This window comes from Oryctolagus cuniculus, chromosome 12, assembly GCF_964237555.1.
Source record: "Oryctolagus cuniculus chromosome 12, mOryCun1.1, whole genome shotgun sequence".
Taxonomy (NCBI): Eukaryota; Metazoa; Chordata; class Mammalia; order Lagomorpha; family Leporidae; genus Oryctolagus; species Oryctolagus cuniculus.
Genome location: NC_091443.1, coordinates 73,014,117 through 73,037,997, shown reverse-complemented (window position 1 = coordinate 73,037,997; position 23,881 = coordinate 73,014,117). Strand labels below are relative to the sequence as shown.

At 50.5% G+C, this 23,881-nt stretch overlaps 1 protein-coding gene across 1 annotated transcript; it reads left to right on the top strand.

The window, feature by feature from the left end:
* Positions 1-1,204: 1,204 nt before the first annotated feature.
* On the top strand, positions 1,205-23,457 carry HDC (histidine decarboxylase). The gene is made up of 12 exons (XM_002717805.5): positions 1,205-1,984; positions 3,825-3,997; positions 8,668-8,781; positions 9,958-10,080; positions 13,524-13,658; positions 13,899-14,042; positions 14,857-14,923; positions 15,664-15,826; positions 15,919-16,009; positions 19,764-19,862; positions 22,148-22,249; positions 22,367-23,457. Exons 1-12 carry the CDS (start codon positions 1,954-1,956, stop codon positions 23,108-23,110), a joined length of 1,986 nt encoding a protein of 661 aa, XP_002717851.2. The 5' UTR covers positions 1,205-1,953; the 3' UTR covers positions 23,111-23,457.
* The last annotated feature ends 424 nt before the right edge of the window (positions 23,458-23,881 follow it).

Genomic DNA, 23,881 nt, shown 5'->3' with positions numbered 1-23,881 from the left:
GAGGAAGGTCTTCCTTTACCGTTGGTTTACACTAAATGGCCGCTGCAGCTGGCGCACCGTGCTGCTCCGAAGCCAGGAGCCAGGTGCTTCTCCTGGTCTCCCATGGGGTGCAGGGCCCAAGCACTTGGGCCATCCTCCACTGCCTTCTTGGGCCACAGCAGAGAGCTGGCCTGGAAGAGGGGCAACTGGGACAGAATCCGGAGCCCCGACTGGGACTAGAACCCGGTGTGCTGGCGCCGCTAGGCGGAGGATTAGCCTATTGAGTCGCAGCACCGGCCAATGCCCACTCTTATGGTCTTTTTAAGATGATATCTTCCAATTAGTTATTATGGTTTAAGTAAAAACTCAATTTTGTACCACACGGCCTTATGGAATTTCCTTTAGTTTTTCAGTGTTAAAGGATTTTAATTAGGAAATGCTATGATCGGATTTGCATTTTTTTTTTAAAGTTCACTCTATTTCGTAGAGAATAGATTAAGGGTGGCCAGGAGTTGTAGGAAGGCAAGTTAGAAGGTTCTTGTACTAGTCTAGGTGAATGGCAATGGTGGCTTGGGAGAGAATAGGATCATAGCCGTGGAGGTGGGGAGAACTTGACAGACAGACGTGTTTTGGAAGTGGAACTGTTTGAAGAGCTTGGCGTAGATAGGGAACAGGGGAGGCAAAGGAAGGACGAGCCTGGGTTTGTGTTCTGAGCATTTGGATGGGTGGATGGGGAGATGACCTAAGATGGGGAAGACCAGCAGGGATGTGGGCTTTAGGGGAAGATTAACATTCAGTTTTGCAACATACTTTGAGGTGCCTGAGAGCCATGCAAGGGGATTTGTCAGGTGGGCCATTGGAGGTAAGGTTTTAGGGCTCAGAGGTATGGAGTGCTTTGGTGAAATGGGGTTCATACCTGTGTGGATATCACACAGTTAACATTTAAAGCCATAGACATGGATAAGGCCACCTAGGAAAACAAATGAAAGGAGGGCGGGCCCCTGAAACCTGCCCACACCTAAGGGCTGAAGAGCAGAGCAGGGTGGGGGAGTGAGGGCCTGGGGTGTGGTGGTGGGGTGGGAAACCTGGCATCTGGGAGCCCAGAGAACTCGGTGCCTCAGGGATGAGGGAGTAGGAGGAGTTCATGGGATACCACCGAGAGGACAAGATGCCAGGACACACACACACACACACACACACACACACACACACACGAGTTAGCGTATTTGGCAACGTGGAAGTGCTGGATCATGTTTTGCTCAGAATTCCAGCTCCCAGAGTAGTGTTCCACTGGCTGCAGCAGCTTCTCCAGGTTTCTTCTTTACACATCCCTCTCTACTGTCAGTGCCAGGGGCGATTGTTTCTTTGCACATCTGTGTTTTCTCATCTCTACAGCAGTATTATGTAGTAATAAGAACAATCCAGTTGTGGTCAGGGATAACATCTGTCCCTTCCCAAGCACAGGGTGCCCGGCATAGGAGCTGCCCTACAGGTGTCTATTCCTTGCTTTCTGTCACTGTTAAGGGAAGAGTGGCAGGAATCATTCTAATAATTTGGGCTATTCTGCAAACCCTTGGCCTTGCGCTGTCTGTGGCTCGGGCTCACCATTGTCAGAATCCAGGGGCAGAAAGAACCGAGGCCTCCTCTACTGCACTCACCTGGAGGCTGCCTGCGGGCTCGGGTTGCTAAGTGCACTGTTCATTTACCAGCACTTTTTATCCTGAATCTTAACCAGCCAAGGCTGTGGTCGCCGTTCCCGACAAGGACGGGGGTGGGGTGGAATTAATTAAGCCTAGAGGAGGAGACTCTAAAGGGGTGGAGCTAAGGTCAAAGAAAGGGGAACCCTTTAAATAAGGGGCCCACACTGGCTGCCCAGGAGTGTGCAGGACCAGCCAGCGGGAAGCAGGGCTGCTGCACTGCCCGTCCACTGCCTTCTCTGTCAGTCTACAGGAAGACACCTGAGCCCTTCGGGAGATGATGGAGCCGGAGGAGTACAGAGAGAGAGGTGAGCGAGGGGCATCTCTGGCGCCTTCCCCATGCCATTCCTGTGCACATGGCTGCTCACCAGTGGCCTTGAGATTTTGGGGTGACATTTGACTGGAGCATTAAAGTTTGTATCCTTAGGATTTTTGTTAGAAAGGGATGCGGGGTCAGCGTCTCTTTCGTTCTCCTTTTCCGCTCCCCACTGTCATAAATGCCTGTACTCCTGTGACATGCTCCCCACCCTCCCCACAAGGAGAGAATTTGGATCCTTGACCCATTGAATGGGACATAAAGGATTATTCATATTCTGGAATCACTAAATGTCTCCCTGAGTACTCTGTAGTCACTGCAAAAGCTTTTCTTTCTTAGCATCCATTTCTCTATACGTGAATCTGGGTGTAGTGTTCTCTCATGGAGTCAGTCATTCCATAAGTATTTAGTAAGGGCCTGCTTGCATCCAGCCTGTCTGATGATTGAAACCCTGTTTGCCAGTGTGACTCTCTTCAGAGAAGTAGGTAGTGACTTCAAAGAGAATCTTGAATATCTTTAGCTCCATATATGCACGCTCATTTGTCTTCACTACAAGGTTGCATTGCCTGAAATTCCCATGCTGTAAGGGATGGTCCTGTGTTAGAGTCCAGGCCCCCCGCCCCCACCCCCTGCACAGCTGTGGCTTATTCACTGCTTTCCAAAGCCAATCCTAGCTGAGAGCAGGGTCCTGTGAGTGGTGCACACACACGTGTGCGAGGGAGAGGCGCTGGGCCATGGGAGGGCTGGAGGGGAACAGAGAGAAGACAGCAGGGTACAGAAATCTTTCTCCCCAGTTTTGTCTGGAGCTGGTTCCATTTGTAAGAACTTTGTATGAGCAGATGCGGAGGGAGGAAGCTGGGTTTCTTAGCCATATATATATTTATATATATATGTATACATATATAATTTTTTTGCAGGGAGATAGGAATAGCACTAAGGAAGGAAGGAAGGGTTATTGATATTAAGATGGGCAGGCAGACACACATAGAAAGGAGAAAAACAATGAGAAAGAGAGAGGGAGAGAGGGGAAAACAGAGAGAGGAGAGGGGAACAGAGAAGAGAATCCAAGAGAACAAGAAACAAACAACAGACTGGGGCCTTCTCATGTGGCTATGAAAGAGAAGGAAGAATAAATAACTTGCAGTGACTTTAGAGTATTTGGCGTTGGCTCATCCACTGGGTACACTTTTCTGAGCACCTGAGCCACGTTGTAAGCACGGAGCTGTTGGTGGAGGCAGTGGGGAGCGAGACAATGCCACCTCTCACTGAGACTTCCTGCTGGTACAGGGTTTCTGTCAGGTCCATGGTTGTGCTCTTGGGAGTCCACGAGCCCCAGAAAGTACACACAAACTCCTATGTGTGTGTGCGTGTAACTTACAGAGAGTTGGGCACGGATACTTGCCAGCCATGCTGATCAAGAATATGAGATGTATGGAGCAAAAACATTATTTGATACGAAGAGCTACAGTTTCTAGCAAAACCTGTAAGCTAGTGAATTAACAGTCTTTATATTTCTAAGAAGAAAAGAGAGACGGGAGAAAAGAAATAGACTGAGGTTAAGTGGAGGGGGAAGAAAAACAAATGCTTCGCTTGGGATGAGTCCGGTGCGCTGCAGGTTTCTCCCTTGTTCCTGTGCGTACTCCCTCCCTCTCCTGCTTTTCTGTTGTGACTCTGAAGATGAGATCAGACTGGGGAATCAGGTACTCCCTCCCCTTGGCCTGCAACCCTCGTCCTTCTTCACCAAGCCCCTTGGCCTCGACCCGAGAGGGACAGGTGCAAATGCCTGGCCCCGGGCAGGGACCGTGAGCCTGATTTCTCTACCTGCCTTCTAGGGAGAGAGATGGTGGATTACATCTGCCAGTACCTGAGCACGGTGCGGGAGAGGCGGGTGACCCCAGACGTGCGGCCAGGCTACCTGCGAGCCCAGCTTCCCGAGAGTGCTCCCGAGGAGCCCGACAGCTGGGACAGCATCTTTGGGGACATCGAGCGGATCATCATGCCTGGGGTGAGACACGGTGACCGCAAGGCTGATTCTGGATTTCGGGGAACAAGAGGGCTAGGGTGGGGGTGGCTTGGAGAAGGACCTGCCTGCTGTCATCCTGGGATGACAATGCATTCTTTGGCCACTTGGCTGCCAACATCTCAGCCTATCTTCTGGGCACACAGAAGGCCTGGGCTTGGACAGGAAGTGGGTTTCTGATGCCAGGGCTGGCCTATAGTGTCCGGCAGGGCCCTGGGGGAAGGGCAGGAGGCGAGGGACAACTGTGGCTGGTGGGACAACAGAGGGAGGCTTGCAGATGGAGCCTGGGCCCCATCGGGCAGAGCCAGGGGCTCTCCCACACAGCGTGAGACCATGCTGCAGGGAAGGGAGGGAACAGAGAGCACAGCTCTGGTTGTCAGCTGGGACCCCAGGAAGCAGCCCCGCCTTTCTCCCTGAGATGGGAACTGGGTCCTTTCCTATCTGAGAGAGGCCTGGTGATGGAGCTGCTTTGCCAGTGGCAAGAAGGGCTGATCCCTCTGGGGGACCGAGGGTGCACCTGTGACAGCGCATACCGGGCCATCCCTCTGGGGGACCGAGGGTGCACCTGTGACAGCGCATGCCGGGCCGGGCGGGGTCGGGGGATGTGCAGGGCTGGAGCTGCTGCGACTCCCCTGCGGCCACCAGCAGTAAGGGCTCCCTGCCGTGTTCCAGGCACCGCAGCAGCCACACCTCAGGCCAGCTCGCTTAACCCTCACAGCAACCCTGGGTTACAGATGAGGAAAACAAGGCTCAGTGGTTTGTGGTCTTGTACTCGGCAGATCCCGGAGTTTAGTCCTGTCCTACTTTGCAGGCTCTGCTCTTTCTCCTACCCTCTGTCCCCTCTCTGGCGAGTGACCGAGCGTGTGTGTTACTCGGCCCTTGCTGCTTGCCGATTCTCCGGAGACCAGAGCTGGTAGGAGGGAACGGTTTGTCTCAAGAAGCCGGCATTCTTGGGGAAAGAGGGATGTCTGGATCCAAAACGTGCTCTTTCCCTCCCAACAAGCCAGCAAAAAGGATTTTTAAAGGAAGAGGCGGCTGCAGGTCGGGGTTAGAAAAACAAGTTCAGTCGATTAATAATGAAGCCGACTTTTAGGGTTTGTTGATGAGGGTCTGAGTGGCAGCGCCGCAACCACGGGGCTCAGCTGTTCGCAGTTGGTGGCGGCGTGCTTTCTCCTTCCAAGCCGTCGCCTTTCAGCAGGCTCCTGAAACTCCTGTGCAAATATTATTACTCATTAGTCACAGGTAATCTGCAACACCAGCAGCTGTAGCCGGCCCTTGTCAGCCAACACAGGAAAAGGAAAAGGATGACACCTTCATTACTGTTAAACAGGCTGCTCCCCAACCCGCACCACCCCGCAGCAGCGCCCCTGGCACCCAGGCTGTCTCCTCACTCTCTCTGCTTGAGCCATCTGTTTCTTGAGGCTCATCGCCACACTGACTTGAGATCAACCCCCCAAGAACACTTCCCCAGGGCGGAAACATGCCCGAGGGCAGAGGTCAGGAAGCCTCAAAGACAGGAAGCGAGGACAAGTGGGTTGGCAGCCAAACCCTCCTCTCTGCCTCCATTCCGCCGGTTTCACAAACATCTTTTGCAGAGGTCAGTAGCAGGACCGCTTTACCGAGGAGGCCAGCTCCCGATAAGAGCATCTCCTGGCTTCCATTCTGTAACAGACACTTGGCTGAGGGTTTAGCTGCAATCCGGGAGAGCGAGCTCCCCATGGAGGTGCCGTGAGATTGATTTGATTGCAAGGAATTCCACAGTTGCCAGGGGTGTCTTCTGGGAGGTTCAGTGCTGGACCAAGGTCTGACTGTTTTTGATAAGGGGCCCTGGGGTTTATCTTATCTTATGTATCTTACTAGACCGGATAATTGCCCTCTTGATAGGGCCAGAAGTGGAAGCCCTCCTCTGGGGTTTCCAAAATACTGTCACTAAGCAGGGTGATAATGAGGGCCCCATCTTCCATCTCATATCACAGGCTGCAGCAGCCTCTGCGGGCCAGCCGGAAGGCAGTTGGCCTTGGCCTTTTCATTTTGGTCATTTATTTGAAAGTTGGAGTGGGTGGGGGCGGTGGAGAGGGACAGACCTCTCCCCTTTAATTCCAACCCTGGTTATAAAAGTCTGAGTGACTTTCCTGGATGGAGAAGGGCAGGCCCGGGGGAGGCAGGGCACCTTTCGGCTTAGGTGTTTGGGTCCTGGAGTCAGCTTTGGGCTTCTGTCTTGGTGCTGTCATCCGTCCCTACGAGGGGACCACAAGGAGGCTGCCTCTCTGCCAGCCCCAGTTTTCGGCTGTACCACAGGGCTACTGGTGGAACTTAAGGCGTAGGATGCTGTGGGAACTAAATAAGATACTGGTGGAAACTGGAAGATATTGTTACTGGCCATGCCTTCTGCTTGGTGGAAATCGAAGGAAGATTTATTTATTTATTTGAAAGCTAGAGTTAGAGAGAGAGATAGAGAGAAAGAGAGAGAGAGATCTTTCATCTGTTGGTTCACTCCCCGAATGGCCACAATGCCAGAACTGGGCCAGTCCCAAGCCAGGAGCTTCTTCCGGGCCTCCCACCTGAGTGCAGGGGCCCAAGGACTTGAGCCATTCTCTGCTGCTTTCCCAGGTGCATTAGCAGGGAGCTGGATCAGAAGTGGAGCAGCTGGGACTTGAACCGGCATCCGTATGGGATGCCAGCATCACAGGTGGTGACTTAATCAGCTGTGCCACAATGCCAATCCCAATATGTGATTATTATTGACGTGGGTCTTCACAGTTTACAAACTTCTTGCTCAGACCACTCACCCACCCGCCAGCCTGGTGAGATAGGACTTACCATGTGATGAGAAAGTGGGGTGGAGAGGGGCAGGGGAGGATCTTCATTTTATGCAGTCTGAAGTGTGTACACATTTTGAGGCTCTTTAGGATAAAAGAAAATTAAGAACGGACCTTGAAAGGGATCCAAACAAATGTGGGACCTTGGTGTTTAAGTTCATTGGTTTCACAGTAGATCTACAAGGCCACACATCTGTCTGGGGCAGAGGAAGGACTGGGCCCTGTGCCTTTGGACTTAAATCTTATGCTCCTTCTGTACACACACTGTCCAGGACGCGGTTCCTCCACTTGAAAGACTGAGCCGCTGTGCGCACCCTGAATGGCAGCACGATGCTCTAGCAGGTTATGCCGTGAGCTCCAGGAGGATGAAGCACCTGGAAACTTGGTCACTTTCTCAGAGTTAGCAGGCCACGTCTTTGTGGGGGAGCGCCTTCTGGTCAGGAGCCGCAGCATTACCCAAGGACATGAGTGCAGAAACGAACAGGGCAGGCCAGCAGAGCAGTGAGATGAAGGTGATTAGATAATGAGGCGAGCCGCTGGGGATGCTTCCGCGCCCTCTTGGGGGACCCTCCGTCCACCCAGCTCCTCCTCACCTCCACTTTGTGGGCCCAGGGGTTAGCCTGGAGGTGGACCTCCTGGGCTGGCTTCCTCTGTCCTGGATCCACTCCCACTGGGAAGCTAAGAACAGCTTTGATTCCATTCACTGGCCCTTCTAGCTACTGCATGCCTAGAGATCTCAGGGCCCTTCAGCAGAAGGTGCTTGGCCATAAAATGCAGCCCTGGGAAGACTTAAGTTAAAAATAATAAAACAAAAGATGCTTCTGCGTAAGAAACGGGAAGAGACCAGCCACCTGCTCTTCTGGAGCTCATGGTGTCCCCTTCCTGTCTTGGGGGCTGAGGACAGGAGGGGTATGTGAACCCTGCACAGAGCCCTGCAGCCTCAGTGAAATTGGGAAAGACCCCCTAAATTTTTACACTAAAATGTGGCCCCTTAAAGTTCCCTAGAACTTTGCCACATGTACTACCGGAAATTGGGGTGCCATATGATTTCACCACGGGCTTATTACTAAATATTAATTTAGCCAAAGAGGGTTCTTGCCTAATATTTAGAGAAGAATTCTAAATACTGGCACAGATAAACGAGGCAGCATGATACGTTTTAAGCTTTTATTTAGTGAGAAAGATGCATAGGAGAGTGAGAGCTTTATTTAGGAGGTAAATAGGGGTTCATACCGAGCACCAGGAACCAGCCACGTGTAAGAGCATCTAGGCCAGGAAGCCTAGAGCACATGGCCGGAAGGCCATGCACCCTGGAGGCGCAGGGCTACAGCAAGCCCCTTCCTAGCAAGAGGCCAGGGAAAAAGAGCCGGCTGGGCCTTTAACCCGCTTTCAAAGGGGAGTGGTTAATTAACCTAATTGGCTGGTGGGCACCCAGGTGTGGCCAGGTAGGGGAATGAGGCCACACAGGGGCGTGGCAAAGGCATCAGGTAGGGGCATGAGGCCACACAGGGGCGTGGCGAAGGCGTGGTCTTCCAGTTCACAAATCTGCTCAATTTTAACCTGTATGCCTGCCTACTTCATCAGGACCACAGTGCTTCCCGTTGTGCGCACTACCCTCTGGTCTGTCTGTGTGCAAAGGCTCCATCGAGGAGCTATGAGAATGAGTCTTGTGGTGGCAAGAACCCCAGTAAATGAGGCTCACTTTCGTGGGGTTGGGTCGCTTTTCTGTCTCTTGTAAAATTGTCAGCCCATCTCCAGAGTGGCTTCTCCTTGCCAGGGAAGGTCTCTGAGGGGGGAAGCCTCCTGGTGCCAACCCTCTGTGTGCTCTGCCTCTAGGTGGTGCACTGGCAGAGCCCGCATATGCATGCCTACTACCCAGCCCTTACCTCCTGGCCATCCCTGCTGGGAGACATGCTGGCTGATGCCATCAACTGCTTGGGATTCACCTGGGTGAGTAGCACAGCTGGAACTACTGGCAGTGGGAGCATAGCAGGGAGAAGCCTTTTTTAGTCTTGGCTTCTGACCTGGGTTCTAAGATATATTTTAATAATGGCGATATTCTTTGAACTTAGACTTTATATATAAGTGATCTCGTCTAATCTTTTAACCTTTGGGAATCAGGAGGATTGGCCCCATTGAGGCTTCAGTAGCTTAGCTCCTCGGGAGTGAGAGCACACAACTCGCAGAGACACAGTGGAGACTGGGCCCGAGAGCTGGTCGTGGCTGCAGTCTGTGACTCTGATGACCATTGGGTCACAGCTTCCCCTGTGCTCTTGCCCTTGACAAGTTACAGATATGCCTGAAGACTTCCCTGAAGCACGACTCAGCTTTACATTGTGCAAAAGCCTCCTAGAACATCTTTCTGTTTTTTTTTTTTTTTTTTTTTTTTGTGACAGGCAGAGTGGACAGTGAGAGAGAGAGACAGAGAGAAAGGTCTTCCTTTTTGCCATTGGTTCACCCTCCAATGGCCGCCGCGGCTGGCGCACCGCGCTGATCCGATGGCAGGAGCCAGGTGCTTATCCTGGTCTCCCATGGGGTGCAGGGCCCAAGCACTTGGGCCATCCTCCACTGCACTCCCTGGCCACAGCAGAGAGCTGGCCTGGAAGAGGGGCAACTGGGACAGAATCCAGTGCCCTGACCGGGACTAGAACCTGGTGTGCCGGTGCCGCAAGGTGGAGGATTAGCCTAGTGAGCCGCGGCGCCGGCCTACATCTTTCTGTTTTCAGCCTGAACTCCCCTAGGGTGTGTTGGGAGGGTGTGTAGCGGGCTGTTACTATCATTTTCAGGAAACGGTTCTAAAACAAGCCCCTGGGTTTGAGAGTGCTTCTCAGCTGAGACCATTAGGGACTCGGGGAATCCAATTCAACCAATCACTTCAAGTCTCCATGGAGACTTGGAGAATCCGCCTCATTGAGAGCAACGTGAATCCAAGGCCCCACATTCTGTTTCCTTTTTAGTGTGGGAGTGGGGCACAGCACCTGACATTGAGCCCCTTCTCCAGGGAGGGTCCCACTGGCACTGTCAGGGCCCAGTGAGGGCCAGGGCAGAGACAGATGCTTTTCTGGGGCTGGCAGGGGCATCTCAGTGCCTGGGGCCATGCACATGAAGTTCCTTTCCCTCTTTCAGGCTTCCAGCCCTGCCTGCACGGAGCTGGAGATGAATGTCATGGACTGGCTGGCGAAAATGCTGGGGCTCCCAGATCACTTCCTGCACCACCACCCGGGCAGCAAGGGCGGAGGCGTCTTGCAGGTGCTTTCACTGGCAGAGCTCTGCCTAGCCTAGGGGCTAAGTAGTGAAAGAAATGCCACCCCCTTGTCTGGCAGTCTTGTTCTCCGTGGAGTTTCTATCGTGTCTCCCACAGTCATCGTCATCTCCCCCATCACTTCCATGACTGGCATCACCATTGTCATAGCTTCCACTCGGCCGCAGCCATTGCTTGTGCCTCACGCCCACTGCTGTCACCACCTTCACCACCCTTCCTCCTTGTCTTTGAAAGAGATGGGGAAGTTCAGACGTCATCACGTTTCCAGGATTACTGATGCAGGTGTTTTAGTTGATAATCTGCTGCCTCTGCTCATTGGTCCCGTCTTATACTTCATGTTAAGTAAGGAAAAGACAAGGCAAGGAGAGCTGTTGTTTCCCTCCCATTTAGGTCTAGGAGATCCTTGGCAGTGAAAGAAAGTAACAACAACAAGAGATTAATCTTATCCTCTGACCCTATCTTTTGGATGTCTTATTTATCAAGTGATGATTCTTCAAATGTTTTTCTCCCCAAAAATAATGCCACAGAGTGGAGCTTTCAGGTGCCTCCCACTGACCATGTGCACTGCTGGGTGCTTCTGCACCTATAAATCCTGGCATTCTTGAGAGGCTCAGTTCTGAGAACTCTGAGAATCCCAAATTCTCAAATGCCATTGTAATGCTCATTTTCCTGGTTTTATTATTTATTATTACAGAGATCATGAAAGTTTCCTGGAGAATGGATTTGAGGACTAAATGAATGTAAATATTCATTTAAAATAGCTCCACTGCTCTGAGATGAGGTCTGACAAGTTGGCTGGGCCTATTTGCTTGTTAAGTGACTCCCTGTCTCCTTGCAGCAAGATTAAATCTGAACTTCACAAGAAAAACGAATTGCTGCATGTTGTGGATTTTCAGAGTTATTGGCAAATAGTTACAACTTCAGTTATTATGTCTGAAAGAAGATACTCAAGGTCAACTGTATAAAATCTTGCTGTTGATCCGGAGCTGGAGCCAAGTATTGACCCCAGATTCTCTGATGTGCAACGCTGGTGTCTTAACTGCTAGGCCAAAAGCCGGCACCATCATCCCCATGTTTTGAGATAAGAGAACCGAAGCTCAGCAGATAAGTAGAAGAAAGAGAATTCAAACCCAGGCCTGTCTAAATATAAACTATTCACCCCGTGAACCTGAGTTAGTCTCATAACCTCTGTGAACATCACTCTTCTCCTCTGTGGCAGCACAAGAATCAGAGATGGTATGAGCAGCAAGTGGATGACAGAAAATATATCAGACACTGTGAATTGTGATATAGACAAAAGGTATTAATATTTTTAAGATTTATTTACTTGAAAGGCAGTTACATAGGAGGAAGGAGACACACACACACACACACACACAGAGAATCTTCCATCTGTTGGTTCACTTTCCTGCAATGGCCAGGGGTGGGCCAGGCCCCGGCCAGGAGCTTGGAACTCCATTGGGGTCTCCCACATGGGTGGCAGAGGTCCAAGTACTTGAGCTGTGTTCCACTGCCTTCCCAGGTGCATTAGCATGGAGCTAGATTGGAAGTGGAGTAGCTGCGACTTGAACCAGCACTCATATAGGATGTTGGCCTCACAAGCAGCCACTTAACCCACTGCTCCACAATGTCTGTCACATTATTATTATTGCTATTTTATGCTGGTTTCCTTGTTCTGGGGTAATTTCCATCCACAAGCTATCTATTTGGATCTGGTCCTCCCTATGACAGTATTTGCCAGACTTTTAGCAGGATTCTGTCAGCTTTAGGTCACCTGAAGTTTTTAAGAAACAAGGACTCCCAAGACTGAGTGAATGAAAGCTGAGAAACCCATGAGGATTCCTGTGAGGTAGCTGAGGGGCCCCTAAGATTCCCACGGTCATGGCCAGAGCAAAATCCCACCCAACTCTTGTTTGGGTAATTTATATTTCCATCCCAGGATGCAGTTAAAGGGGGTACCTTCCATTTTACAGATGGAAAAGAGTTTTGGGAAGTGGGCATTGTGACACATCAGGTTAAGCCACTGTTTGGGATGCCCTTGTCCCATCTGAGGGGCCTTCTCACTTCTGCTTCTGATCCAGTTTCCTTCTAATGCTCTAGGAGGCAGCAGACAATAGTTCAAGTACTTGGGTCCCTGACACCCATGTGAGAGATTTGGATGGAGCTCCTGGCTCCTGGTTTTAGCCCCAACTGTTGCAGGCATTTAAGGAATAAACCAACAGATGGAAAATCTCACTTTATCTGTGTCTGTCCTCATTCTGTCACTCTGCTCTTTGCCACATCTACTGCAAGAATGAAGCCCATTCATAGCAATGAGACTGAGGCCATTCCAGGAAATGTCAACTTCAGTCGGAAGGGGTGCACAGTTACTGTGAGGGCTCCAGAGGAGCCCTGTAGAGAGCTTCAATCACATGAGTGTAGAACTCAGTTTCATTGGAAAGAAAAAGAAGAGGCTCCAGGTTGGCAGATGGTGAGGAACGAGAAGGGAACTGGTGTTGCCTGTAGTCATGGAGAGAACACGATGGAGAGCATCTCCCTGGGCTCTGTTACCCGGTGAGGTTTGTCTAGCTCCCTTCCCCATCCACCTGCTTATTCAGGAGAATGGGTCTCTGGTTGACATCTAAAGTTTCTTAGGTGAAAAGTACATCCAACGCGTTCGGATGGGGCCAGGCATTCTTTGTTCAACAGCTCAAGCCTAGAAAGAGGAATTAATCCTTAAGGAAAATAACTTTGGACTTACTTCAAATTCAGCTGCTAATTCAACAGGCAGAAATAGTAAAAAACCAGGATATCAGAGAGATTTTGGATCTGCATGTCTCTGAAAAAGGAATCGTTCAGCAGGCTGATGAGTAAGATCTGAGGATTGTCTGACTACCGAAACAAAAACCTGGATTTTAAGTGTTTGGTGATACTTTAATAATGTAATAAAATATCCATTTGTGTGCCACCACCCGTCTCCCCTCTCCCCCCCTAAAAAAAAAAGAAAAGAAAAGAAAGTCTCCTGGAGGGGCGATATTAGCCCAAGGCCTCAACCATTGAGAGCAAAACCGAGACCAAAGTGAGCAGTCTCTCCCAGAGCCGGGACTTGCTCCGGGAGATCGCTGTGGACTGACTCCCTTTCCCCACCTAAGAGACAGAGTTCTTCCTTTTCTGTAAGTTTTGTCTGGGAAACTCGTATCCCTGGTGCGTGCAAGTTCCTTTGGTGTCTGTGGCCTCTCCGACAGATGTTGGTTCCTAGGAGCCACCTGGCTGCAGAATGCAGAACAGCGTTGTGAGTCGGGGGCAGGGAAGCTCCTCAGTCAGGAGCCGTGTGCTTCTTTGTGAACAGCTCTCACCCACACGTGCGCACGGCGCAGCTCTGAAAGCTGGGGGAAATCTGGTGGGAGAACGCAGAGAGAGGCTGCCCCTGGTAACCCTCCTTCCGCCGCAGAGCACAGTCAGCGAATCCACTTTGATCGCGCTGCTGGCAGCAAGGAAGAACAAAATCCTGGAGATGCAAGCGTCTGAGCCTGATGCCGATGAGTCCTCCCTGAATGCCCGACTCGTGGCCTATGCCTCTGACCAGGTGAGTTCCCAGGCACGGGACAGCCTCCAGGCGGTGGTTCAGCCGCTTATCTTCTGGGTATGAACCCCAGGTCCCTGAGGTTCAAGGCAGCTCAGGCCTGCGAGGTTGTCTCCAGGAGCTGTAGGGGAGGCCCAGCTTCAAACATAGTATTCGATTCCCTTAGTCTGAAGTTCTGGAAGCTTGTGGGGAGTGCTCAGACTAGGGTAAGTCTTTGCTAACAGGTTCCCATGGCTCTTTTAGGCTCACTCCTCAGTGGAGAAGGCTGGTTTAATTTCCCTTGTGAAGATGAAATTTCTGCCTGTGGATGACAATTTCTCACTCCGCGGGGAAGCTCTTCAGAGAGCCATCGAGGAAGACAAGCGGCGGGGCCTGGTGCCTGTCTTTGTAAGTCGCGATGTGTTCCTACACTTACAGTCGTAGAGCTGGGAGGGCAGGAAGGAATGTTGGCGGAGTTCAGGTAAGTAACATGATTGCAAACAGACGCAGGCAGAAAGGTCCCTGAATGCCAAGGTGTTTTTTTTTTTTTTTTTTTTTAAGATTTATTTATTGATTTGAGAGGTAGAGTTAAAAAGAGAGAGAGAGAGACAGAAAGTCTTCCATTTGCTGGTTCACTCCCCAAACGGCCACAGTGGCTGGAGCTGGGTTGATCCAAAACCAGGAGCCAGGAGCTTCTTCTGGGTCTCCCACACAGGTGCAGGGGCCCAAGCACTTGGGCCATCCTCCACTGCTTTCCCAGGCCATAGCAGAGAGCTGGATCAGAAGAGGAGCAACTGGGACTTGAACTGGTGCCCATATGGGATGCCCTCTCTGGAGGTGGAGGCCTAGCCTACTATGCCACAGTGCCGGCCCCCTGAATACAAAGTTTTACAAGTTATGAGTTGCGATTCATTGGTGTGCTATGAAATAAATTTTGTGGGTCATAACCAGCATTATAAAAATGGAGGATATCAGAGTTCATGCAAAGAGCCAGAGTAGGTACTATTTTGTGATGATTTTATTTCAAAAACACATGCATATGAGGACTAGATTGCTCTGTAAAACATGTTTCTTACTGTAGGTCATGTAAAGCACAGTGTGAAATACACTGTGTTCTTGTGGAATGGGAGGGGTGGATAGTGTCTATCGTGGGATCCTTTTCCAGCCCAGCGGGTCAGGTGAGCCCACCCTGCACCCTGACCTTGCCTTTGTTTCCTTCCAGGTCTGTGCAACACTAGGGACCACTGGGGTCTGTGCATTTGACTGCCTCTCAGAGCTGGGCCCCATCTGTAAGTGACTGTCCTTTCGGGCTGGGAAGACAAGCAATATATTAGGTGCATCCCAGGGCAAGAGCCTGAAACCAGCTCTGTGGAATTATCCTGACCCCTTATGACCAATTGGGAAATGTGGGAAGAGCCAGCAGAGGTCACCAGGGCCCCTTCTGAGCTGCCCAGGTCATGGCTTCCCCAGCGGTGTGACAGGGGCTCACACACAGCTCATGTCCTGCCCTTAGAGGCAACAGTGGGAGAGCCCCAAGTTTTCTCACCCTCTCCTAGGATGTCAAAATCTACTGAAGCAGGCTGCATCCCAAACACGGGGTGAGGGAGTCACGGTGAAATAGTTTGTATTCTGCTTCAGAAAAGGGGTAGGGTAGGGGAAATCGTGGGAGAGAGAAAGGCAGAAAAGACACCCACATGGAGCTGTTTAATCCCCAAGTAAGAAACCCACAGGGAAAGAGAGACCTCTTCTCTCTCATCCTTATTTTAGATGCACTAACACTGCGCCCTGGGCCATTGGCAAGTTTGTTTCTGGGCCAGGATGTTCTGGGTTGAGGTCAAGGGCATGTCAGACCACTGCCCAGACCAGGGTGAGCCTCGTGGATGCCTCATTAGCCCCACTTCTCCACGCTCACACTCTCTCTTCCCATCTCCGTCCCCTCAAAGGCTCCTTTAGCGAAGCTCAGTTGTTCTCCTTGCCACCTATCACTCGGCATAGGTGCCGGCAACTCCTCTCCTAATGCCCCTCCCAGGTGCCAGCGAGGGGCTGTGGCTTCACATCGATGCTGCTTATGCGGGCACTGCCTTCCTGTGCCCTGAGTTCCGGGGCTTCCTGAAGGGCGTCGAGTTGGCTGACTCCTTCACCTTTAATCCTTCCAAGTGGATGATGGTGCACTTTGACTGCACTGGCTTCTGGTGAGTGTGGCCGCCCAGCTTGGGGCATGTGGAAGAGCCTTGTTTTCTCCAGGGAGACCTTGGCCAAATAACTCCCCTTGGGAAACCCACAGGGTCAAGGACAAGTATAAGCTGCAGCAGACCTTCAGCGTGAACCCTGTCTACCTCAGGCATGCCAACTCGGGTGCAGCCACCGACTTCATGGTGAGTAGCCAGGAGTGGGCAGCCTGGTGGCCTCTGCGGTGGGGACTGCCCATATCTGACCCCCAGAGGTGTTTTGTGTATCGGATCCCTTCAGAAGGGAGCACACTATGACCTCCTCTCATAATACTGCCACTGTGTGCCCTTAGTTTTAAGTTGTGCCTGGGGATATTGCACAAGACTTGGACTACTTGGTTGCAGATTACTTAACATAATACCTGTGTGGCAAATGCTCAAGATAGGATAGGTATAATTTTCCTAAAAGCTCTTCTTTTAAGCTGCCTAGATTTGCTATAGCAAAGTAGTTAAACACGTAGACACTAAAGCTAGCTGGTGTGTGTTTGACTCCTGCCTCTTCATTTACCAACTCATGTGCTCTTGGGCAGATGGCTTATGTGCTTTGTCTAGATTTTCTCATCTGTCAAATGAGGATGATAATGATGATTCTGGCTTCTTAGGCTTACGTGAGGATTGAATGAGTTAATACTCTGAAGCTCTGAGCAAAGTCCTATACCTATGAGTCATTCTTTGTGAAGAGCCAGTTTTGTCTTATTGCCTTGGACAACTGAACTGTCTTGCCCTTTTAGTTTTAAAATTAGTAATGCCTTCATCATTTGGATACATTGGTTATTTTTCTTTGGTTCAGTTCACATTTTCTTGAGATTTTTGAAGCATTTTTTTTTAAAAGATTTATATATTTACTTGAAAGGCAGTGACAGAGGGGGGGAGAGAGAGAGAGAAAACAAGAGAGAGAGAGAGAGAGAGCGTGAGTGAGCAAAGGAGAGACATGAAGAGAGAGATCTATCTGCTGGTTTACTCCCCAAATGGCTGGAATGGCCAGAGCTGGGCTAGGTTGACACCAGGAGCCTGGAACTTTGTTCAGGTGTCTCACATGGGTGTCAGGTACCCAGGTACTTGGACCATCTTCTGCTGCCTTCCCAGGCACATTAGCAGGGAACTGGATTGGAAGCAGAGCAGCTGAGACTCGAACCAGTGCTCTGATATGCGATGCTGGTGTCAAAAGCAGTGGCTTAATCCACTGTGCCAAGTTAGCCCTTTTTGAAGCTTTTTTGACTGGAATTTCAGGCAGTAAGCTTGCAGTGTGGAAGAAGTAAATGAAGAAAAAAGAATAGGATTCTCTCATGCCTACTTCCCTTCTTGTGGGCTTTCACAAATTTTAAAATGCAAAAACAAATTCCCTAACAGCCCAAGGGGAGGATATCTTTGGGGAAAAGACGAGGTTCCTATCCTGAGTGTGAAAAGCCCATGCTCCTAGGTGTCCCTGGATCATCGTAACTTAGGGCACTGTCTTTATCCGTGTCCAGTTCGGATTTCACATTACTTTTGTTGTTCATTTGCCGCAGCATCTCAAGATCTTGCTAGGGTTCATTTGCATCAGTGTGGAGATTCTCCAGGGCCCACTCTCTTCTAGACAACTTATAAGAACATTGAATTAAACTTTCCCAAGCACTGGGCTGGGGAACTTGCTGTTTCTACTTCTACATCCAGAAGGTGCTGTTTTCTGTGTCTCCTCCCTCTATCTCTAACCCGATGGGTTGACTGTGCAACTTGTTCAAGTCCATGGAGAAACCCCAGGAAAGCTGAGGCTGTTCTCTGTGCTGTGGTCCTGGGAGTCCTCGCAGCTGCTCGGATCCATGCCTGAGCTGCTCTTCTTCACCAAGGTGGTAGCAGCTTTCAAAAGCAGCTCAGCTTTGCTTTGAGATGAGGCAGATAGAGGGCAGCTTCCCAAGAAAGAAGATGTGCGAGCCTGGTCCCTGGGACCTGAAAACCAGGGCTAGATTTCCTGCCACCAGGGACGCTCCCATCACCCCCATGGCACAGAGAGCACCAGCAGATGGGGCGGCGTCTTGCCCTTGGAAGGGGATATCTGCTCAACCCTGAAATTACAGAGGAGGTTGGGGAATGCCTCTAGTTAAAGGAAAGCCGTGTCGGTCTTTGTAAGTCCGAGTTTCCCAATCCAACAGAAAATGTTGGCTAGAACCACCCTGCTGTGTTGACTTGGGCTGGTTTTGAAACAGTGGCAAAAGGGGAGCAATTGGGAATAGGACGATTGTGAAGAAATCAAAATTAAACCATCTCTGCCTCTCCCTGTAGATACGCTGTGAAATATTTGGCTATAACCACCTGGAAACCACACCGTATTTCAAGATAACTCCTATCATCCTTTCATTATTCTCTCAGAGTGTAGCAGATTTCTCCCTTACGGGGATTTTGTCCCACATCTGGGTTCTGGTGCCCTCTGCTGGCAAAACTGAAGTCCTCAAGCTGGTCCTTGGCAGGACAGGGAAACCAGTCTTTGGAAAACAGTCGTTGTTCTCTTTATGTGACAGAAACATTGTCTGTCGACAAAGGGGTGATGTCCCAGCTGTGCCTAGCTCATGGCATTGGGGCGAAGGATGAAGATGAGGACATTGTGAGGATTTGGCAATCGTGTGGATGGGACAGATATTTATTTTTAGTAGAAATTGTGGTAGGAGATTTCTGACACCTGAGGTCACTAACAACCACGTTGCTCATTAGGGTAACTGCAGATCTTTTTCAAACCCTTTGTACTGTTTCCAGATCTGTGAAATCAATCAGTTTAAAATTGAGTCAGACATCTTCAGATCTGTGGTGATGACAGCTTTGAACCTAAGCATTTATTTATCTGAAAAGGAGAGAGAGAGAGAAAGTGACACTTACACAGAAATCTTTCATCCACTGCTTCACTCCTCGAATGCCCACAGAGCCAGGGCTGGGCCAGGCCAAAGCTAAGAGCTGGGAACTCAGTCCAGGTCTCCCGTGTGGGTAGCAGGGACCCAAGTACTTGAAGCGTCACCTGTTGCTTCCAAGCGTGTGCATTAGCAGGAAGTTTGAATCGGAAGCAGAGCTGAGACTGGATTCCAGGGACTCTAGTATGGGATTTGTTGTCCTAGGCAGCGTTTTAACTGCTACACAAAACTCCTGCTTCTACCGTTTTGAACTTAAACTCTATTGAATTTGATCACCAGGATAAATGAGTGACTTTTACTCTAATAGAGGCAGAGATTCAGGTACTCTTTTAAAGTCTAAAATCTAGAGTGATGCTTTGATGTCATAGGAACCTCACAGGCAAAACTCAGGACAAGGCAGTGAATTTAAATAGGAATTGTGTCGGTTCTAGACAGAAATATTTGTAGCACCATATTTAATAATCTAAATGGGCAATACTTACTGACAACAGCTCTTTGTACCTGCTGCCCTTGCATCACTTGCCTGGGAGGTGCTGTTTGTTCTCTGTCTTAGGAATGAGCCAGGGAGGTAGCGCTGCCCAAGGTCACAGCTAGGACATAGCAGAGCTGGAGGAGAAACCCAGGTCTGTAGGCTCCAGCATCTGGACTCTTAACCACTGTGCATTTAAGGAGGAATAGAAATAAAACTTTGTTTTGTGCTATTCAGGGAACTTAGGCTCTTTTGGAGAGAAACCGAATTTCCATGTCTTGAATTTCTTGGCTAAGATGGAATATTTAAAACAGTGTTTAGAGCAAGTGGTTCAGGGTCAAGGTCTATTGGCCACTTTCGTCAGAGGTTTGGTTGCAAAAGGGAGCAGCCCTTTGGGTAACTTGCCTTGGCTTGCTGCTTAGCAACAGCTTCAGGAGTCATGGTGACAGGGGCCGTCCCCGGAGGGGGTGGCAGGCAACAGAGAATGCTCAGGAGCACCTGGGGGAGTGTGGCATCCTTGTTGCTAACCGTGGGCCCCGTGTTCCTCTGTTTCTAGCACTGGCAGATCCCCCTGAGCCGCCGGTTTCGCTCTATTAAACTCTGGTTCGTGATTCGGTCCTTCGGGGTGAAGAATCTTCAAGCACATGTCAGACATGTATGTAGCATGCACGCTGTGGGGCTGAGCGTTATTTTCTCATGAGGAGGGAGACTGGTCTCTGCTTTGCACACCTGCCCAGGGGATGGGTGGTGTCTGGCTCAGGTGTCTGGGTTTGGGGGCCTTCTGGGACTTGATTATTCAGGGTGGCTGCTCTTTGTTAGCTAGTGGGAGGCTGAGCACAACATGTCCCCAAGGCCTGCCTGTGTCTGTGTTCCCTGCTGAGCAATGAAGAGCGATGGCCTGAGAGCTTGGCTTGCAGAGAGGAAGAGAAAGCAAATCAAAGGATAGTGTGTATGGCCAGGAGAGGATCAGGTCTGTCTTTTAGAATTCCCGTGACTGTCATGTCTAGCTGAAACTTTTAGTCACCATTATGGTCATTCTTGAAACATGGCTCTCCTGGCTTGGACAGTAGGCCTACCAATTCTGGAGCAGCATTGTGTCAACAGGTTATTTACTGAAGGCCATTTGTAAACAAATAGTAGAATTCATTTCAATGCAGTTCAATAACTACAAAATTAATTGTGCTAGGGAAGGCAACACAGGGGTAAGTGAGATGAGACCATCTGCCACATTTTTCATGGAAGCTGTGGGACTTAAGAAAAAGCTATGCATGGGTTTAAAAAATTTGCAACAAAATGTATCTGTAATTCTATTTTAATTTAAAAAAACTATTTAGGAAGGAGACAGAGGGAGAGCACTCCTACCTGGTTCACTCTTCAAATGCCTGCAATAGCTGGGGCTAGGCCAGGTCAAAGCTGGGAGCTGAGAATTAATCTGGGTTTTCTGTATGGGCAGCAAGAAAGCAACTACTTGAGCCATCGTCCTGCCTCCTTGGGTGTACATTAGCAGGAAGCTGGAATTAAGAGGAGGGCCAGGGCTTGAGTCAGGCACTCTGATATAGGATGTGGCGTCCCAACAGATGTCTTAACCGCTAAGCTAAACACTTGCCCCTAATTCCATTGTCCCATGAACATTTTTTTTAAAAGAAAGAACCCTTTATTCTTTTTTTTAAAAGATTTATTTATTTATTTGAAAGGCAGAGTTACAGAGAGGCAGAGGCAGAGAGAGAGAGAGAGAGAGAGAGAGAGGTCTTCCATCTGCTGGTTCATTCCCTAAATGGCCGCAATGACCTGAGCTGCACCAATCCGAAGCCAGGAGCCAGGAGCTTCTTCCGGGTCTCCCACATGGGTGCAGGAGCTCAAAGACTTGGGCCATCCTCCGTTGCTTTCCCAGGCCATAGCAGAGCTGGATTGGAAGTAGAGCAGCCGGGACTCGAACACTGCAGGCAGAGAATTAACCTACTGCACCACGGTGCTGGCCCCTCTAATGATAATATGTTGTCATCATCATCACCATTATCATCATTTCCTATCACATGTAACAAGGATTGGTTCCATAAGCAGCCATCCAGTGAGGATTCTTAGCCTTGTGGCCCATAGTGTCTCTGTGGTGAGTGCGCCACTCTGTCATTGTAGCACACAACCCACCATTGGACAACATGTACACAAATGGGCACAGCTCATGACAAAAATGAGCAGTGGGCCGTGTTGGAAGCACGAGCTGCTCTTTGCCTGGCTGGGACCTAGAGTGGCTCAGTTGTACCTGCCTGAGAATGAAGAGCTGGGGCTGGGCTTTGGGCCTCCCTGGCCCCCCTTGGCCAGTCAGGAAGCTGGGAATCCAGGATGCTGGGCCTGGGGAGGAGTTGGAAGAGAGTCCTGACATGCCAAGTCCTCTACAGGTCTCTGATGTGTGAGGGAGTAGGGAGCCACTGGAGATTTTCCAGCTTAGAATCTGAGCAAAATCTGGGGCTGGCGCCGTGGCTCACTTGGTTAATCCTCCGCCTGCAGTGCCGGCATCCCATACGGGCGCCGGTTCTAGTCCTGGTTGCTCCTCTTCCAGTCCAGCTCTCTGCTGTGGCCCGGGAAGGCAGTGGAGGATAGCCCAAGTGCTTGGGCCCTGCATCCCATGGGAGACCAGGAGAAGCACCTGGCTCCTGGCTTCAGATTGGTGCGGTGCACCAGCCATAGCGGCCATTAGGGGGGTGACCCAACAGAAGGAAGACCTTTCTCTCTGTCTCTCTCTCACACTACTGTCAAAAAAATTTTAAAAAAATTAAAAATAATCTGAGCAAAATCAAGTGGAGAAGATAGGCAGGAGCTGCTCAGGGCTCTGCGGTACCGAGATGTGTGTGGTTTCAGAGTACACAGCGGCGCGAATGCTTACACGTAGCTAGTCCCTTGCTCTAGGATTAATCTCAGTTCTCTCTCTACTTACAATTCCAGGGTACTGAAATGGCCAAGTATTTTGAGTCTCTGGTCAGGAATGACCCTTTGTTTGAAATTCCTGCCAAGAGGCACCTTGGCCTGGTGGTTTTCCGTCTGAAGGTAAGGCCTGTTCCCAACCCCGGAGCTGGTGGCTGTGGAGTCTCCTGGAGACCTGGGCTCCAGCGGGTGCCTGTGGGCCTGTGATGTAGACCTCACGTCTCTTTGTCCTTTGGACAGGGTCCTAACTGCCTCACAGAAAGCCTGCTAAAGGAAATAGCCAGAGCTGGCCAGCTCTTCCTCATCCCTGCCACCATCCTGGACAAGCTGATCATCCGCTTCACCGTGACGTCCCAGTTCACCACCAGGGAAGACATCCTGAGGGACTGGCACCTCATTCGCGACGCTGCCACGCTCATCTTGAGTCAGCACTGCACTTCCCAGCCCAGCCCCCAGGTCAGGAACCTCATGCCTCAAAGCCGAGAGCCCGGAGCCCTGGGCAGCGGGATGCCCCTTCCGCCTGCGCCCGCGGCGGGAGACGACTCAGCCCCGGCCAGGAAGATCATCAAGCAGCCTCAGCGTGTGGGAGCTAGAGCCACCAGAAGCGAAGACAGCTGCCACGTTGAAGCTTTGCAGGATCCGCTCGACGACTTCTCGGAGGAGGCCCCGGATGTCAGCAAGCACAGGCTGTCCTCTTTCCTGTTCAGGTACTTGTCCGTGCAGCATAAGAGGAAGACCGTGCGCTCGCTCAGCTGCCACAGCGTGCCCGTGTGTGCTCAGAAGCCGCTGGCCACAGACGGCTCTGCGAGGAGCGGGGGCTCCTCCAGGGTCAGAATCTTTCCCAGGTTTCCAGAAGAGATGATGCTGCTGAAGAAGAGTGCCTTCAAAAAACTCATCAAGTTCTACAGCGTCCCCAGCTTTCCCGAGTGCAGCTCTCAGTGTGGCCTCCAGCTGCCCTGCTGTCCGCTGCAGGCCATGGTGTAGACAGGGAGGTCCTTGGCCAGAGCTTGAGATCATGCTTCGGGGTGGGGGGTGGGGGGGTCTGTGAACCCCTCAGAATTGTATGCGAGTTTGTGTGCTTATGTCTGTGTGCATTTTCCTTGGGAGCAAGTCTGTAATTTGTATCCGATTCTCCGAGGGGTTCCTGACCCCAAAAGCATATAAATGGAGAGTGTAGGCCAGCGTGATCTAGAAGGTTCCAGTAGCTCATCAAAAAGAAAGGCTGAGGGTAGCATATTGACAGGCAGCTTCTGTGGCTCAGCTTGTGACATGGAATTAACATAGAAATAAATTGTATTTGTGTCTGAAACAAAACCTGTCCCGTGTGACTCATTGACACTGAAACGTTGATAAATTAACCAGGGCGTGTCCTGGAGCCTGAACACAGACACCATCAAGATTCTGTTCTTCAGGGATGCTCAAGATCTGAATGTAACCACGGGAAAGTGGGTTTGCCCTTGGTAATGAAGAACGCAGGCAGCTTGTATTTGTAAGTATGGTGATGAGCCAGGCACCGTGGCTTACTGTTCAAAAACGAGGACACGGAGGCCCCAGGTGCCTCAGTTTTCAGTGGGCAAACGCAGGTCTCCTTGTTCTCACCACGCAGTGCTGGTCGAGAGGTTCTTTTTTTTTTTTTTTTTTTTTTTTTTTTTTTTTTTTTTTTTGACAGGCAGAGTGGACAGTGAGAGAGAGAGACAGAGAGAAAGGTCTTCCTTTGCCGTTGGTTCACCCTCCAATGGCCGGTGCGGCCGGCGC